An 18,264-nucleotide genomic window follows, 5' to 3' on the forward strand; every position below is an offset into this window, starting at 1 on the left:
GTAGACTGGGATCAGTTGGCTTTGCAGAGAGAGCAGCACTCAACAGAAAATAGAAACCATGGTTTGTGGTGTCTGGTGTGGACTGTGGACACTGGACAACTCGCCCATTACTGGACTGGACTCAAATTATGGTGAAACAAATATTATTACAAGTGAAAGTTGCTCAGTATCGTTTTTTGAGTTAAAGTAGGCCTACTGTTTTTACTTTCTCAAAAGTAGCCTACAGTTTTGTTGTTTTCACAACTCCCTGAAACCACCCCACAAACAAAGCCATATGCCTATAAAACTTTGCACAGAATTGACAGTTATTGTCATTGTCAATATTCTTTTTTTTTCACAATTACATTGCAGATAGGCCTACACTGTGTGTGTGTGTGTGTGTGTGTGTGTGTGTGTGTGTGTGTGTGTGTGTGTGTGTGTGTGTGTGTGTGTGTGTGTGTGTGTGTGTGTGTGTTTGTGAGTCAGGGTGCAGACTGTCTGGGGTGATTACTGTGAGCTCTAAATATAGTATCATCAGCACAGTGGGAATCAGAATCCAAAGCTGTTCTACGCCAAAGTCCAGTAAGACATGAGGACTAGAAAGGGCTTCTTCATACGAACACCTCAGTCATCCAACATCGCCGCAGAGAACATCCAACAATTTGGGTGAGAATGCAACATTGCACCTGAATGCATGTTGTGACATGTCATCTGTCACTGAAATTAACCTTATTAAATCGCATAAACTGGACCATATAAATAGAAAAACAGATGGGACTGTTGAAAAGCAATGCACTCCTACGGGCTGGGGCAGCACCTGTCAGAGTGTTGGGCGGGAGGAGTTGGACGAAGGCCCTACGTCCTCCCGGTGGGGGCTCCTCACTGGTAGGTGAGTCAGTAGGATAAAACAGCAGTGACAACGCAAAGGGGGGAGGGGGGGGGGGGGGGTTGAATTGGCATAATGACTAAATTGGGGAGAAAAAGGGGGTAAAAAATTATTAGCTACTCTAAATTCTGAAAAAAGAAAAAAGAAAAACTATGCAAACCAATAAGCAACAAGCCAAGGAAACTGACAGGGTTACTATTCAACTCATGTAAACAGGAAACCATCTCAGGGTTGAAGTGTGTCAAGCTGGGTACGCCTTATAGTATCTAATCTGTGCTGTACAACTCCCCATTTAATAATTTCTCATAATCTTTGACCTTTATTGATCTCTCTGACTTTTCTCCCTAATTTGAAGTCGCACTTCCAAGTGGATTCCCTTTACCTGGCTGGAACCCTGTTGCAATTGCTTTCCATGTCTCTCACTCTCAGGCTGTCTCTCCCACCACTTTTCTGGTTTACCCAAACCTTCTGTCCTGGGCCGATCCTCTAATGTTGTCATTTCTGATCTTGGGTCTCCTTTACACCTAATGAGAATCGTAGCATCCTCAATTCTGCCACCTCCAGCTCCGCCTCCTATCTTTTCGTCAACGTTCCAAGCCACACAGCATAGCTGAACAATTGACCGAATTCACGCTACGTCCAGCAATTTCTGTGTTAGTTTACCCTTCAAAGCTGACGTCAGCACCAGGAAGTTGCTGAGAAATTTGCTGAGTGCGTGTGCGTGGGCGGGCCGTGAATAGGGTCTATTTTGTCTCCGCCAGGCCGACAGGCATAGCAAAGACTATGTTTTGCACACTGTCCGTCCGTCCGCCCGTCCGTGGACAGCTAATCACCGCGCCACCAGGAGGCCGATTTGTGCAAAACACATTTTTGGACAGTTCTCCTACAGATTTTGTCCAAAAATCACACAAATCGGTACACAGCCCATCTCTATTGTCATTCAGGTCTTTCAGATTTTATTCCATTCTGACTTAGCATGCACATTTCCACTAGGCCGACGAAGAAATGCCACTTGAAAATGTTCAAATCTGGCTGATTTGTGTTTTTACATAGGTTATAACTCCACCGATCAGTGTAAATCGTTGTATGCGCACTCCCTAGAGGCCAAGGAAATATATCATATCTGCCTTTTATAGCGCCACCGGGAGGCTGTTATGTAAAACCTTTTTTAAATGTTATTCCTTCAGATTGTATTCAAATTTCACACAACTTGGTACACTTCTCTAATGTCATGTGATCAAGATGGATATCTTTGCTTTTTCATATTCCATCCTGATTGGCTAAGATTGACATATTAAGTTTTCAGGAGTGGCTCTTTTTGAACAAAATGCCGCAAACCATGAACACATCCGATTGCGGTGAAGATTTGCATGCAAATTTGCTCTACGCTGAGGAACAAATGCCATCCTTTTAAAATTGCCCTATTATAGCGCCACTATATGGGAGGCAGATTTTTGCTACATTTACTTTTTTTATATTACTCCCACAAACTTTGTCCAAGCATCACGCAAATCAGTACAAATTATCTCTATGGTCAAGTGATCAAGACTGATCCGTCCAATTTTTCATATTCCATCCTGATTGCTGACTTGCGAATATTGCTGGCCAAAAATAGCTTACCTGACCTGGTGGAGACCTGTGCTCCGAGGAGCACATTTTGTAGTCTGCAAATGTTCTTGAGGGGACATTAGCTGAAAATAGCAGATCTACAAGCTCTCAAGGTCAGACATTTCAGCAAAGAAATGTAGTGTAAAGGGAAAAAAGAACAGAGCCAACACGGTCAACTATAAGGATTAGTTTACCAAGCTTAGAGAGTTATTTCTTTGTTTAAAAAAAAGAAAAACGGTTACAAAACAATAAGTACAACACAAGGCTCAATAGACAAAGAATAGGCAATGACAGAGATCCACAAAACAAAATAAAAACCAACTGTAAAAAGAAAACAGAAAAAAAGGAAACGTTTTGTGTCTCTTATGAAGCAGGTTTGTGGTGAAGCACACCGTAGCCACAACTAGAGCAAAAACAACAACAACTGCTTTCTGCTCATCTATCTGTCTGTTCCTCACCTCTGTACCAAAGATATGTTGATTATTGCAGAAATATCATCCTCTCTAGTAGTTCTCAAACATTGTCTTCTAATGTATCATATACATTAGACACAACACAATCTTTTAAAAATACTTTGTGCCAGGGACCGGGGACCCCTATAAGAGAACATTTTTATTGTTAGATTAGATTACGGAATTCAACAACTGTCTATATGAGGTCACAGTGGAAAGAGTAAAACAATGTAAAAATGTAGATCCTGCACACTGTCTTCACAGCAGTAACAGCAAAACTGACCTTTAACAGGCATCTCAGAGGAAAGAATGAAACCTCATGATCTCAATAGTCACTCATTCTTATACATTCCCTAACCAAACTGGTTGAAATAACAGTGAAATTAAGCCATTTTCTGGGGTCGGCCTGGTACCACCTCCAAGGACCCCTGGGGTTCCCCAGACACCACGTTGAGAAGCCCTGCTATGTATCACTTATAGGCTAGTTTTGAAATGACCTATGGTAAAACTCCCTCAAACACACACAAAAAACCTTCACCCCATCTACTTTTAACCCAATCAAGCCCAATAGACCAAAGTACATCGCCAAGCCTAGCGTTGGCTAGCAACACCCCCCCCCCCCCTCCCTTCTTTACACTGCCATTAGAATGGCGGATAACTAGTGGGAAAGGATGGGGAGGGAGGGAGTGTTTGCCATTGTGAAAGCCAGCCTAAACGTTGTTTTTTTTGTTTAGTTTTTTGTGAGAAAAGAGGGAGAGTGAAGAATTGAGAACAGGGTGGGGGGGTTTACGGGGGGTTGGGATGGGTTGGACGGGGTGGTGGGGATAACTTCAGTTGAACACCATGATGGCTGGTAATATATGCAGCCTCATTGTGGCGAGCCAATGCACCATGCTATAATGGGAGGCGACAGCGGTGGGGGCAAGCCTGGGGGGGGCCATGGCGGGCTGTCCTTCCGCCTTACGTATGGCCCCTTGCTCACACACCCCCAAGATGTGTCAACCAGACATTCCTCCCACCTCAAAAAGAAGCTTCTTCCATTCATAATTAAGTACTTTAAGTGTTTTCATAACGAGTGGAAGGCCAGACACAAAACCCAAGGACAGGCAGACATGAAGACTCAATAACACTCTTTTAAGATGTCAGTGTGACAACTGCGGCTTCCCGTGCATGCAGGTTGGGTCTATGTGACCATAAGCTACTACATGTGTGGCTTTCCTGCAGACATATCTACACGCTGGCATCAGAGCATCTACGCACTGGCATCAGAGCACCTTTTAAAGAGAAAGTAAAAGCCTAGGAAACAAGACAAACTAAGGTGAGAAAAGTATTTATATATTAAATATATATTTTCTCCTCCTACTTGAAAGCAATTATGGTTGCATTATTAATACAGACTTAAATGATTTATTGTTGTATTAATAAATAACGATGATGTAAATTGATTATGCACTCCTTCACACGATGAAGTTGTAGTTTAGCTTGTTTGCTTTATTACTATGATGATAACTGCTATTGTTTAACTTTTATGAAGTTATACTTGGAGTGCATTTACTGCAATGTGCTCAGATTTCCTGACAGCTATAGTAAGCAGTTACTGTCATTGACCTAGAGCACTTAATTGGTATGCCTCTATTTGGAATGGGACATCTTGTTTCGAAGCCCCCTGCATTGAACATTTCTAAACACCAAAAATTACTGTTCTTAGATTTGATAATGAGCAATCGGCAGGGCCAAGTCAATGAATTGAATCTGATTTGTTAAAAAGAGGATGGCAGAATAGAGAGCACAGCTTTTTTTTAGGCTTCAGGCTTTGTTTCAGACACTTTCTCCTAAAAGGCCCGGCCCATGAGAACAAGGACCATAGTATTGTACTGTATCTAAACAAAGATGACAAAGGACAATAGGAGGGTCTGTACAGACTAAAGCTGAGAAACATGACAGAGGAGGAGGCGGACAAGGACAAAAGATTACAAACAACTGATTGGAGCACACTGACTACATTGGTGCAAAACATCATTATGGTCAATAATACTGAGATCAAATCAAAAAGGCTTTCAACAAATACTGATAATAATGGGAGTCAAAATATCACTGCAAGGAAAGTCCACAAAAGACATTGAAAGATTTAACAAATCCATTTATTTAGACTCCATCATGAATAATGTCTCCTTTTTCTTCTTTTTTTTTACAAACTTTCCAATTAAGGGACAGAGATGTAGATTTAATGTGTAATTTGGAAAAAGGGATCAATAAAGATATATATACGCAGAGTCAGTTTTTTAGTAATTTTCACTTGTGTGTCTTTCAAGTGTAATGTTATGGAGTGAGGTATGTGAAGGGACATATGATTTAATAGCAAACGGTTTCTCATACAAACTGCAAACATACCACTGAAATATACGCCAATATTTGCATGCATTTGCATTGTGAAAGACTGTCTGATTATACCCCCCCCCCCCCCCCCCCCCCCAATCAACAGGTGTGATGCCATCCATCCACCCTAATCCCAGGAAGTGATGTCACAGACGAGAGGAAGAGTTTGGGGCAAAGGGGACTGGATCCACAGGTTTGCTCTTGCTTACCTTCTGGTCGTACCATGCACCGGCTTCCTTCCCAACTTCTGGTCGCGGGTGTTAACCCTATCCTGGGACTCACACACACACCAGTATATCACAGAGCAGGCCATCCTTAATGTCACCCTGGAGACCCTGATGACCGTCAATAAACACCAGCACAGCTATGCAAGAGAACAGGTGAAGCGTATTTGGCAATTGGCATATAATTGAATGTCTACAATTCTGATGACAGTAAAATAAAAACTAATCAACATTTGTCTTTTCTAGATTGAACTGGGTCGTGGGTTCTGGCGAGCCGTAGGAGATGTGGTGAAGTCCAATGCTGCCATGGACTTCCTGAGCTCCACCAGGTCTGACCCGGTGTACCACTTTGATTCGGAGCGAGTCGACAGTGCCATTGCGATGCTGCGTCAATTCTGGGCTCAGACTCTGCTCTCGCTACGGGCCAAGGAGTATCAGAGAGCCCGTCACAGCTTGGGTCAGCTTCTACACTCCCTGCAGGTACAAACAAAACTATGATTTAATAGTAAACACATTTTGATATCATCATCATCCAACGTGTTTACAATGTGCATTACATTCACCCATTCACACAACGTTTAGATTTGTTGCTCAAGGACACTTCGACATGATGCCCGGAGGAACCGGGGACTGAAAAGGGTACCTTCCGGTTCTCATACTGCCACTCTACCTCCTTAGCCACTGTAGCCTGTGTTCATAATTGTCAAAAGTAATTTGTTATATATTACACAAAACATTTTCAGATAGGTGTCCATGGTCAAATATATACATATCAATTTGGGGTCCTTCACATTAAAAGGTTTGATTATGACTGTAACGTACAAGTGGAGTGGGAAAACATAGATGACAGACTTGACAGACAATTATGTACAGTATGTATTTATACATAGTCTGTTACATGTTCCATGTTACATCAGGACTTCTACAGTCACAGTAACTGGGTGGAGATGGGCCAGCGCTCCATCTACCTCCACCTACTACAACCTGAGGAGCCTGCGTTCCCTGTGGCTAAAGGTTAGTTTCACAAAATGCCAGTGTATTAACCACTGTCAGGTTACCACAAACCACAATCTAGACTACCAGTTTAGAAAATGGCATTAATCTGGAGTTCCAGGTCTACTAGCCCTGGATTAGCTCTGGACTGGTGCATACCGTTAGAACTCCTTAAAACGCTATGAACCAGAGCTAGCCTTGGATTCAATGAAAATGTGCCTTTTACAGTAGCTATAGCTAAATCTGTCACATTTACAACACAGCAGTTGTGATGCAATTTAATGTGATGTGAATTCATGTGCATTTTCCCTGTTAAATCAAGATAAAAAGCTGTAATACTTTGGATCACCAGACCAGGAGTGGATAACCACAACACTAAACCTCTTTTGTGTCCTATAGATGATATCCCCACCTGTATGGAATGCTTCAGTGCCACTTGTAGAGGGAACCTCCTGCCCAGAGTCACTGGCGTAGAGCAACACTCTCCACTGCTCACCACAGGCTACTTCAGCACATACCCTTCCAAACCACATGGTTAGCACAAGTCCAGTTAAGGACAATGGTCACAGTAAAATAAATACTATTTGTAGAATTATTTTCTGGGACATGGTGGTATAGCACCAGCACTGCCAGAAATGGACAAAGTAAATTACATTAAAATGTGCTTTATTGTTGTTGTTTGATAGGTGTAGATCTTATTGAAACAAAATCATACAATCTCAAATCGGAACGTGCCTATGTTCCCTCAAAACTAACACTAAAATCCAACCATAACCCATAAGCGTGTGATGCCATGGGATGTGATGTGAGAATGTGGATTAGCTGCCACCAATTTGGGACTCCTGGATCATTGCCCTCCACGGCAAAATCTCGATAGTCCGACGTCCCATTAGTCCAACTCCTTCCTATCCAAGATCAGTTGTCTTGAGCTCTGCAGTGTTGCTAGCTCTAACCTTTAGCAGGCAGCATCAACCATAACCCCAGAAATCCTAACCCCAAGCCTAATCCTAAACTGAGGGAACGTAGGGCTGAGGAGGGAATATAGGCATGACCACTCGAATCAATCAATCACTAACATACTGAAACACTGATCAGCATTAGCCTAAAGGTATTCTGCTATTTGTTTTTCAGGAAAATGCAGTCATGGGGGCATAATGGACAGTAGCCGCCATAAAGGTGCCAAGGGGGGCATCAACAAGGATAGCACATCCCCCCTCTTCTCCCCCCACCACTACCTCCACTTTGATGCTGCTAAGCTGGCTGCCAAGGCCACTCTGGCTGTTTTAAAGGACCTTCGAGACACCGTGAGCCAAACAAGCTTCCTGAGGTGAGATTCATGACAGTGACAATACCACGTTATTACAAAGGTTTCCTTGGTAAGAAATGTGAAGTACAGAAATCTGAGAAATGTCAAAAACTCAATTCTAAGAGCACTGTTAGTTGAGGATTAGGTTGTTTGTGCAGTTAAAAGATTTTTCGTACAAGCGTTGTACAGTGTCAGATCCTGTGTAGGTGAGACATGAAAATCTAAATGTCTTGATAGAAGAGCAGGGAGACAAAACACATCCACCCCAACTGTATAAGTTGTATTGTATTATTAACTTATTACTCTGCTCTTCCATTCAAACAAAGCTACACATTTCCAACAGATTATTTTATGATTTGAATTCTCCTCTCTTATGTTTCCTGTTCCTTAAAAGGCTCTTTAGTGTGAAGCAGCCTCCTGCATTAGTGATTGTCATGGACACAACAGGTAGCATGTTTGAAGAGATCACTGCTGCCCGTCGCCGGGCCTTGTCCATCATCCAGAGCCGTGCCAGTAACCCCGCACAGGCTGGCACCTTTTTGCTTGTGCCCTTCCATGACCCAGGTGAGGCTGTGCCCCCCCACACACTTGTAAAGCGACTTTAGGTACTCAGAAAAGCGCTATATAAAATCCAGATATTTTTATTATTATAAGCATGTCTGGGGTCTCACAGCACACGGTTGTTCCACAGACTCCAACTTTTGCACACGGATAGCCCAGATTTTTGCCTATGTTCTTATAGCGGCTTCCCCTGCCGTTACTTGCACAATGTACAGTTTCATGAAATACTTTTTTTTTGTAGAACCGCCGATCCAAATATGCCCATATCTCCATATACATGGATCATTCTCCATATATGGGTATCAAGGATATCCATATATGGGTAACTGGTCTGATATATTAATAATGAATTCCGTCCTGTGCCAATTCCGTCCTGTAATAGGGCGTTGGTCTGAGACCAAATTGTAGCAAGAGTAATAATAATAATATAATAACCAGTAAGACTCCCTAATCGGGAGATAAGCCACCGTCAGGTCACAGTATTTTGATTAAGAAAAATGATAATTGATGGCAGCATTTCAATAAATACCTACTAGAATTATGTTTGTCACAGACTTGACCTGTCTGTCACAGTAAATGTGTATACCCTGTGCTACAGACGTAGGACCAGTCTACGAGACTGATGATCCAGAACAGTTCATGCTCCACATGGAGAATCTAACAGCCCTGGGAGGAGGAGATGAGCCAGAGATGTGTCTCTCTGCCATTCAGGTCGGCATGCTAAAGCAAACATACTAACCAAGTACAAACTGTTTGTTTATTTAACCATTATTTAACAGGTACAAAACACAGTGAAATTCTAAATGTTATTTTATGTGAACTGGCCAAGAGACAGTAGCAAGAAAGTTACAGATAATCACAGGACAAAAAGGAAAAAATACATTCTGCCATACATTACACAGACTGATGTGATGTGACGGATGTGTGTCATAAAGACATAAGTGTCATGGGAACATGCCCAAAATGACGTTATAAACAAATGTCAACCAGTGACTAAATTCACGCAACCGGGATAGTTCAGGCTACCGTTCAACCCAAGGTTATAATAGTTTTGGATTTTTCCATTCGTTTTTATTTTTATTAGTTTTGAGGTTTTGTTTTTAATTACAGTTTAGTTTTAATTCGTTTTTAAAGTGAGGTTGCTAGTTTCGTTTCGTTTTTATTTTTTGAAAATGCTTAGTTTTAGTTTAGTTTTTATTAGTTTTAGTGTTAGTTTTAGTCTTTTACCTAATATGGGGTATTTGTCAGGGGTGAGATTAAAAAAGCTCCGGAAAAAGTATTGTTTAACCCTTAAGTGCTGTTCGGGTCATTTTGACCGTTTTACATTTTCATTTGGAAAAAAAAGGTAGAAGTTAAAAAAAATTCCACCTGAAACTAACTGGCCTTAAAGATTCTTCTGAGATGAACATGTAAAAAAAATATTTTTGCACTACACCCATGCTACACCCCCCTCATATTTTTTGAACCTTTAGTGCTGTTCGGGTCATTTTGACCCGGAAGCATAGATGCACAGAAATACACAGTATTATGCCAAAACACAGACACACAGTCACCCCCACTTCTAACACCCCCCTTCCGAAGCCCCATTCCAAATCCAAAAGTTTATAAAAATATTGTCTGATTTTCATTTTCTCCTATAAGCATGAGCAATATTGCCCAGTATTAAATAAAGTATTTTTTCTGAAAAGTACAAAATGCCCCTAAAGTAACAAATGAAGTTGTCAGCACAAGTAAACAGACACATTCATAAGGGTGTGAAGTGAAGTGTGGTTTATAATTTACACCATCATGCAAGTCACACTTTAACTGTCAGTTTGCTACAGTAGGTTCTGCTGACAGGCCTCATCTATTCATTATTATTCATTATTTTATAACTAATTATGTACGCTTTTTCTAAATATTGATTCAATATTCTGTTTTGTTTTGTAAAAATGCTTTGCTAATAATATGTTTAATTCATTATTCATTATTATAGTCAACTTTTTCATTGTAGGGCCGACACTTTGTTTACATCCTAGTCTATAGACTAGAATGTAAACAAAGTGTTGGTCTGACAATGGCCAAAATGATTATTTTATCATTATTTTACGCTTTTTGTGGTCATTTTTGAATAGAAACAGATATATGAAGCTTGTTTATTTTTTTATAAAATATTTTCGAAACATTTTTATTTTAGCATCCGTTTTTCAAGAAAAAGTTGACTATAGCTCCTTTAAGCATTGGCTCATTTCACTGACCATGTCTTGGTCACTGAATTTGCATATCTGGCAGAAATTGTTTGTGATCTGAACAGAATTAGGAAGTTTCACTTCCTCAAATACAATTTGACACTTGCTTCGGCCTACACCCCCGTGTGTGTGTGTGTGTGTGTGTGTGTGTGTGTGTGTGTGTGTGTGTGTGTGTGATTGATTGATTGATTGAAGACTTTATTAGAAGTTTGCATAGGAAAAGGTACAGTTTCATGACGGTACAGTTCACTGGTACAAGGTCTACTAAAAGGAGATCCATGAAAAGACTAAGCTTATTTCCACTGGAAACCATTGAAGTATCTCATATAACATTGAATGACAGACAAATAGAACACAGTACTATGCAGTAGATATGTAAAGAAAAACAAAAAAGAAAACAGTAAGTCTAAATAAACAGTATATACAAAGAAGGGGCAGGGGAGGGTAGGGTTGGGCTAGGTTAGTTTTTTACCAGTTGCGAATGGCTGCTGCCTGTAAGTGATTCTTCAGGGCAATTTTAAAGGATGCTAGTGATCCACACTCCTTTATGACCTTCGGTAAGGCTTTCCACATTTTGGTGGTATAGCAGAAAAAGGAGTTTGACCCTTTGTTGGTTTTGACTCTGGGTTGAAAGTGATCTGTGGCGCTGCCTCTGGTGTTGTAATTATGGACATCCTTAATGTTTATAAAGTATTTTGACAAGTACTTGGGTATCATAGTGGTGTAGTGTATCTTGTACACCAGGCCCATTGCAAGTTGCTGTACTCTGTCATCTACTCTGAGCCACCCCACTCTTAACTGGTGAGTAGCGGTGAGGTGAGTCTGATAGTGAAGGTGAAGTAGGACCCTAATTAGTTTATTTTGGGCTGTTTGGAGTTTAGTTTTTAGGGCTTGTGGGGCGTCACGATACCATACGTGGACTCCGTAGTCAAAGAGGGGCTGGATTATTGCACCAGCTATGGTCTTCAGTGTGTTGAAATTGACCATTGGGGCGATCCTCTGTAGGAAACGAGTCCGTTGGTTGATTTTATTTATTACTTTAGAAGTCATCTTTTCACTGGAAAGATTAGCTTCAAGGATACATCCTAAGTAAGAGATTTCGTTTTTTCGTGTTATGACCTTGTCACCCACTTTGATTGTGAAGTTATCGACTTTTTTGAGGTTATGATTTGATCCAAAGAGGATGGACTCAGTTTTTCCCAGATGAATTGATAATTTGTTGTCATTAAGCCATGTGCAGATCTTACTTAGTTCAGAGTTAAGTGTCTTTTCAACCTGCAAGTTGAAAAGTGTGTGTGTGTGTGTGTGTGTGTGTGTGTGTGTGTGTGTGTGTGTGTGCGCGAGCGCGCGCGTGTGTGTGTGTGTGTGTGTGTGTGTGTGTGTGTGTGTGTGTGTGTGTGTGTGTGTGTGTGTGTGTGTGTGTGTGTGTGTGTGTGGAATAGACAGTTTACCACAGAATGTACAGTAATATGTGAGAATTGAGGAAGTAACAAACATACTTTTCTTCTTAAGAAGTACATGTGGTCAGCTGACACAGTTAAAACCATAACCAATGGCAACAGGCATTTAGCAAAATATGTATGCTCCGGTTTACAAGGTAGGGCCTGGGGAACTCTAGGGGTCCTTGAGGTGGTTCCAGGGGGTCCCCAGTTAATAAAGAAAATCAACAAAACATCATATTGTTGAGAGTGGCAGGAATGTTGAGACATACAACTTCTCTCTTTGACCTCACCAACTGGTGTTTTTTATTTTTTATTTCCACAAAAGACAAAAGACGAAAACTAAGGAGATTTTCTCTATAATTTTAGTTTATTTTAGTTAGTTTTGTAAACACACAATACCGTTTCAGTTAGTTTTCGTTTTTTTAAAAAGCTTAGTTTTTATTTTTATTTCAGTTAACTGAAATGTTTTTCCATTCTAGTTTTCGTTTTTTAGTTAGTTTTCGTTTACTATAATAACCAACCACAACATACAATTTACAACATATACCGTACTTAACATTAGTTATGAATCTCAATGCATAGGAGTAAACAGGGGTAAACAGTGTCTAGAGATCTCAGACACTGAACAGGTACTCTACCGATGAGTGTAAACTGTCTATTACTATTGCACAGCCACAAGTCGCTAATTTGATGTCTTCTCTCAGCTTGCTCTCACTCACAGCCCACCTATGTCAGAGATATTTGTCTTCACTGATGCTTCCCCCAAAGATGCCCACCTGTTTGACGTAGTGAAGGCTCTGACACTAGAGAGGCAAAGCAAGGTAACATTTATTGTAGTCAATATGGTACCCTCATGTACTTTTCAAGAGATTTACTGATTATGGTTGTATTTTGCATATGTTGTATTTTAATGTGCTGATATGTTGTATTTTAATGTGCTGTGATTTGCGTTGTTTTTATAAGGCTACTTATGTGTGCCAGGTTTCACTCTTGTAAAACAGATCTCAATCAATGGGACCAAATGTAAAAAATCTGTTCAAAGTTTGCTCTACCTGTATATACTGTCCCGCAGGTGACGTTCCTCATCACTGAAGACCCCAGTCACAAAATGGACAGTGCAGGGAGGAAGGGAAGGGTGAGGAGGGAGACTCTCTCCCCTGACCGTTTCTCTCTCTACTCCAACTTGTCGTCTGTATCGGGGGGACTGACGGTGTTCACCACCAACGCTGACATCCACAGGGTCTCTGCCATCGTGGATGACAACACAGCACCTGACAAGGTATCGCAGCACAATCAGCACCCCTAGAGCACTGGTTCTCAAAGTGGGGTCTTTAGACCAAAATTACTTTTGAGGGGGTTTCCAGGGGGTCCCCAGCAAAATCGGTTTAACCACTTTAAACCCTATTTTAGATCTATTATTTTCAGGGGAGGGGGATCTTGAATTTCTTTTGAACAACAAACCTCTTTTCAGATGCGGCTCTGCGTGGCCAAATATACATTTGTGGGTACTTGACTTGAAAATGTTTGAGAACCTCTGCGCTACAAGATGAGATAAGTTATAAGATAAGATCATGCCTCTGTCCCTTTCCCTTGCAGGTGACCCTCCTCCATGTGGAGAGTGATGCTGACTCCATGTCCTCTCACTCATTCAGAGTGGACGGCGCTGTCAAGACGGTCATCCTGCACCTCAGTGGCAACCTGCTGCACTATAACCTCATCAGCCCATCAGGTAACACGCTCTCATTAGATAGTTCAGTCACCATTTAATTATGCTCCATTCATGGAATTAACTGAAATGTGTTCTTTTCACATCCCTCTCAGGCCAAAGCCAGTCAATCCTGAATAAACGGGGTCCTCTGGCAGAGATGGAGAGATTTGAAGGTCTGCATCGCATTAGCCTGCTCTCTCCTATAGAGCCAGGGCAATGGATCCTCCAAGCCAAGGCTGATGGGCACTTCACCTTCAATATTATAGGTAAATGATATGTGATTACCGTACTGTTAACGTAACCGTTCAGAACCTTCTGAATGTCTGTTTAACAAAAGAAAATCCAGAAGGAGCGAATACACTTCCCGGCAGCGGCACCTGCCGCGGTGTCGTCGGACTTGCCGACAACAGCCGCGGCAATGATTCCTATGCCGTGGCAATTATACCTAATCCGTGGCAACGCCGGACAGACCGACAATCGAGCTGCGTCATAGGAAAATCATTGCCGCGGCTGTTGTCGGCAAGTCTGGCGACGTCGCGGCAGGTGCCGCTGCCGGAAAATGCATTCGCTGTCCCTCAGAAAATGTCCTCTCACAACTGGGGCATCATTCTGAAGAAGACTTATGTCCAAATGTTAATAAAGGTTTGACTGCCAGTGTACAGACTTAATTTGTAATTTTATATACACATGCAAACACGCACACATGCGCAGTCTGCACACTCATAATATACAATATTGCCTAGTTAAATACTGAATGATAGTCTGCTCTGTATCCACAGGTGACAGCAATGTGGACTTTCTGTATTATTTTGCAACTGTAGCCAATGAGACACACCCAGGTCTGTCCAGAATGGAGGGCAATCCAATAGCAGGTGACCTCCCTTTGATTACATCTATCTAGCTCAATCTCACTCCAGTGACAAATGACCTTTTATCATTATCAGCAATGTATTATATAACCATATTAATGTGTCATAGTTCAACATTGGTATTAGGATACTCAAATAGGAATATTACTCCTGCCACTCCTTTACTTTTGCAGGTGTTCCTACCTTCCTGGTACTGGCTGTTACAGGCCTGGCTCCCAAAGAGGAAGTCTCCTTCAGTCATGTGACACTGCTGGGAGCCAACGGGGAAAGCCTCCAGCAGGTGCGGCTCAACTCCTCTTCCTCCTCTTCCTCTGTGGAGGAGCTGGTGGGCTGGATGGACTCAGTTCCCAGAGTTCCCTTTTGTGTCCGCCTGACTGGCCAAGACAGGAGAGGAAACAGGTTGGAGAGGGCCTCCACTGAGATGATACAGCCCACCCACGTTCAGATACAGGTGAGCAAAGACAAAACAAAACAATGATCTCCGAGTATTAAATCGTCACTGTCGGGTGGAAACCTTAAATGTCCAAAACTGTTTCTTTTCATAAAATGGAAAATAATTATCTGTTTCAATGATCCAATGTAGTTATTATTTAGTCACAAGCTAATACTGGTTCAGTATTTATAAAATCCACTTTACCACTTTCACTTAAAAATGTATTAAATTAAATAAAAATGCAGAACTACAAGCTCACAGTGCATGGTGACGTGTTGTGAGAGTTTATTAGTATGAAGAAGTAGGGAATTTACTAAATTAATTTACAAAAAAAGAAAGAAAAGAACAACAACATAATGAATATATAGGATTCTACCCGACAGGAACGATGATATGATACGATATGATATGATACCAGCACTGAATATGACATTTTAAGTTTAATTTTATACATATTTTGAATGAATGCATGAATGTAATACGTAAAACTGTCTCACATAAATGTCATAAATATGTGCTATAAATATACATAGGCCTACACTTTCCTCTACATAATGACATTTGTGTTCATTTTTGGGTTTTTACTATGCTGGGTTCAATTTTGCAGGTTGCTTATCCGGTCTGGGTCTAGAATGAATATGGAAACGGTGCAGATGCATCTGTGCAAATTAGTGGAAACGGAAGGCGGGCTCTAGACCACAGATCACACTGGTTAATTCTGAATGACAACCAAGCTTTGTACTGTTCCACATGTACTGTGGAAGGCCTGGCAACATGAGGTTAGAGTTTTAAAGTGTGTATCTATTTCTCTCTCTCTCTCTGTTGTACTGTAGGTGCTCTCGTTCCCACGTCTGGTGCCTGGTCACAGCACAGTGGTACGCTTTGATGTCCAGAACCATGGTCCAGCCCGCCTATTTGATCTAAGCGCTGATGATGACCGTGGATATCTTCATCAGAGAGGACCACACAGGTGCAGCTTTGAGACATAAATTCAATTTAACTTCACTTGATGATGAACTGCAGGTTCACTTGTGCCATTATTTCCTCATGCTTTTATCATATTACGGTCATGAGCACTACCTGCTTCTCTGTCTAGCTTCAGTCAAATCAAGTGAAATCAGAACAGCATCCGAATGACAAGTTGAAGCGTTTTGTTTCAAAACAACAGTGACACCAGTTACATGATGATTTGTTCTGCGATTGCACAGACTTTGCGATACAAAAGAAAAACACAGAAACAATGCCGAACAGGAATTGGAATTTTAAAAGCAAATTGTTTAATTTTTTGTATACATTTGTATTTCAATGCCCCAGCTTCCCTGTTGCAGAAAGAGGGTCTATTCGGGATCAGGTGAACCTCCACACACCTGCCACAGCCGTGGCAGGAGAGACTGTCACCCTGACACTGACTGTACGTGCCCAGGGTTCTCCTGATTCAAACTATGCAGTGGCCTACCTGACCGTGGTCCCTCCGGTGAGGCACTCATTTGACACCCACTCCCGTTTTGGACTTTACATTTACTTAAGCCATTTTGCCAAGACTCTAATCCTGAGCAATGTATACTTAAATGTAACTCTAGGATACAATATGGAATTAATGGGATAGAAGAGTGGGATGTGAGGCACCTTTTGAAGGGTTTCCTTTGACAATCAAAGTTGGAGTTACTTATATGTTGTATTAACCACTGAACCGCTATTTTATACTTAATCGTATGACGGTGTCACACAAAATGAGTGCAACAACGCACTCTGAGCTTGTAGATCTGCTATTTGAGCTATTATTAGAAAGACTGTGAAAACTTTGAATTGTTTTTTCCGTGCTTTGCTTATTATTTCAATGTCCTGCCACAGGATCCAGACATGTACCCTCCATCATGCTCCACGATGCGAGTAGAGTCGTCCTGTGCTCCCCAGTGCTCCATCTCCAGCTGGAGTGTCTCACTAGCCGTGGCAGACAGGGGGCGCTCTGGCCTGGCCTTCCTCCAGCTGCAACAGGGTGAGGGTGTTCTCGCCCTGCTCCAAAGCCCCACACTTCCACAGGACAACATGGAAGAGGCTGAGCCCAGTTCTGGACAAAACCACACACAGGTGGAGGGGACAGCTCAGGGGAGCCAGCACCACACGGTCAGGTTAAAGAAAGGAGATGCCCCTCTCAATGTATCTGAATGGATGAAAGGATCACCTCAGCCCCTGTGGGTACGGTACACATCCAGCTGCTGCTCTCCTCATGCAGAGCTCCTGGTTTGGGATGCCGCGGGGAACATGAGGCGCTGCCTTTTGACCTCTCCTCAGAAGAGTTTGCAAACAGACAAGATCGTAGAAATGAACAGCGCTAGAAAGACAATTCCAGCCAGCTGGGTTTTGCTGCTGGCTAGCTTGCTATGGACTCCACTGTGCTTTTGGTCCGTAGGATTGTGATGTTCTTCTCGTGTCAAAGTACTCTGTGAGATAATTATTGGTGTTCAGCAGCCTCAACATCTGGCCTTCGGCCCCTCGAGCAAGAATTAAACAACAGACAATTGCGGAACTTGAAGAGAAAGCAGAAAACAGTTCTCCAAGCTGATCTGATGAAACACTTTTTCTCTTTTTTTCAAGCTAAAAATAAATAAAAAGGCAAATGAAAAAAAAAAAGATGTATATGTATGTATTTAGTTTGCCCTAAATGAATGAATGGTACCTTTGCATTTTTGCTTTTGCATTCATACTTTGAATCGTTGGAACTACCATCCATGCCAATCTGTGCACAAGTTGCTTTGACACAAACTAACAGACCTACTGTAAATGTAGCCAGTAAATTGCAGATTATACATTGGCATTAAGGTGCAGTAGCCTACCTGGCTAAGAATTGTAGGCTATTTAGGCCTACTTTAACTTTGTAATAGTCTTTTTAATAAGTTATTTAAAAGGTATCAAGCATATTTGGGCAAAAATATATTTGCTGTTGTTGGGGTATTTGTCACTGTACATGAAATGCATCCTCTACATTTACCCATATTTAAGCTAAGGGGTGGAGTTTCTACAAGTTACCGTTCACTTTTCAATGTCTCATTGACTGACTGAACATGACCACATTGTCAAAGACAGTTCTTCTCACTACAACACTACAAAGAGGCAGGAATTGGTCATCTAAGTTAAATTACAATCTCAGTTCCAAATTAAGGCACACTGCAGATCTGATAGACACCAACAATCAGAGAGA

At 41.6% G+C, this 18,264-nt stretch overlaps 1 protein-coding gene across 1 annotated transcript; it reads left to right on the top strand.

Moving 5' to 3' along the window:
- Positions 1 to 568: 568 nt before the first annotated feature.
- vwa7 (von Willebrand factor A domain containing 7) lies at positions 569 to 17,483 on the top strand (the record flags this gene model as incomplete). Its single annotated transcript, XM_080731755.1, has 18 exons — positions 569 to 645; positions 4,150 to 4,213; positions 5,439 to 5,681; positions 5,772 to 6,005; positions 6,443 to 6,539; positions 6,918 to 7,052; positions 7,650 to 7,845; positions 8,219 to 8,388; positions 8,984 to 9,096; positions 12,760 to 12,876; positions 13,128 to 13,334; positions 13,652 to 13,784; positions 13,877 to 14,029; positions 14,543 to 14,635; positions 14,806 to 15,083; positions 15,899 to 16,035; positions 16,380 to 16,539; positions 16,917 to 17,483. 18 exons carry the CDS (start codon positions 569 to 571, stop codon positions 17,481 to 17,483), a joined length of 3,174 nt encoding a protein of 1,057 aa, XP_080587881.1.
- Positions 17,484 to 18,264: the final 781 nt, after the last annotated feature.

This window comes from Nannobrachium achirus, assembly GCF_963921795.1.
Source record: "Nannobrachium achirus genome assembly, chromosome: 8".
In the NCBI taxonomy this organism is placed as follows: domain Eukaryota; kingdom Metazoa; phylum Chordata; class Actinopteri; order Myctophiformes; family Myctophidae; genus Nannobrachium; species Nannobrachium achirus.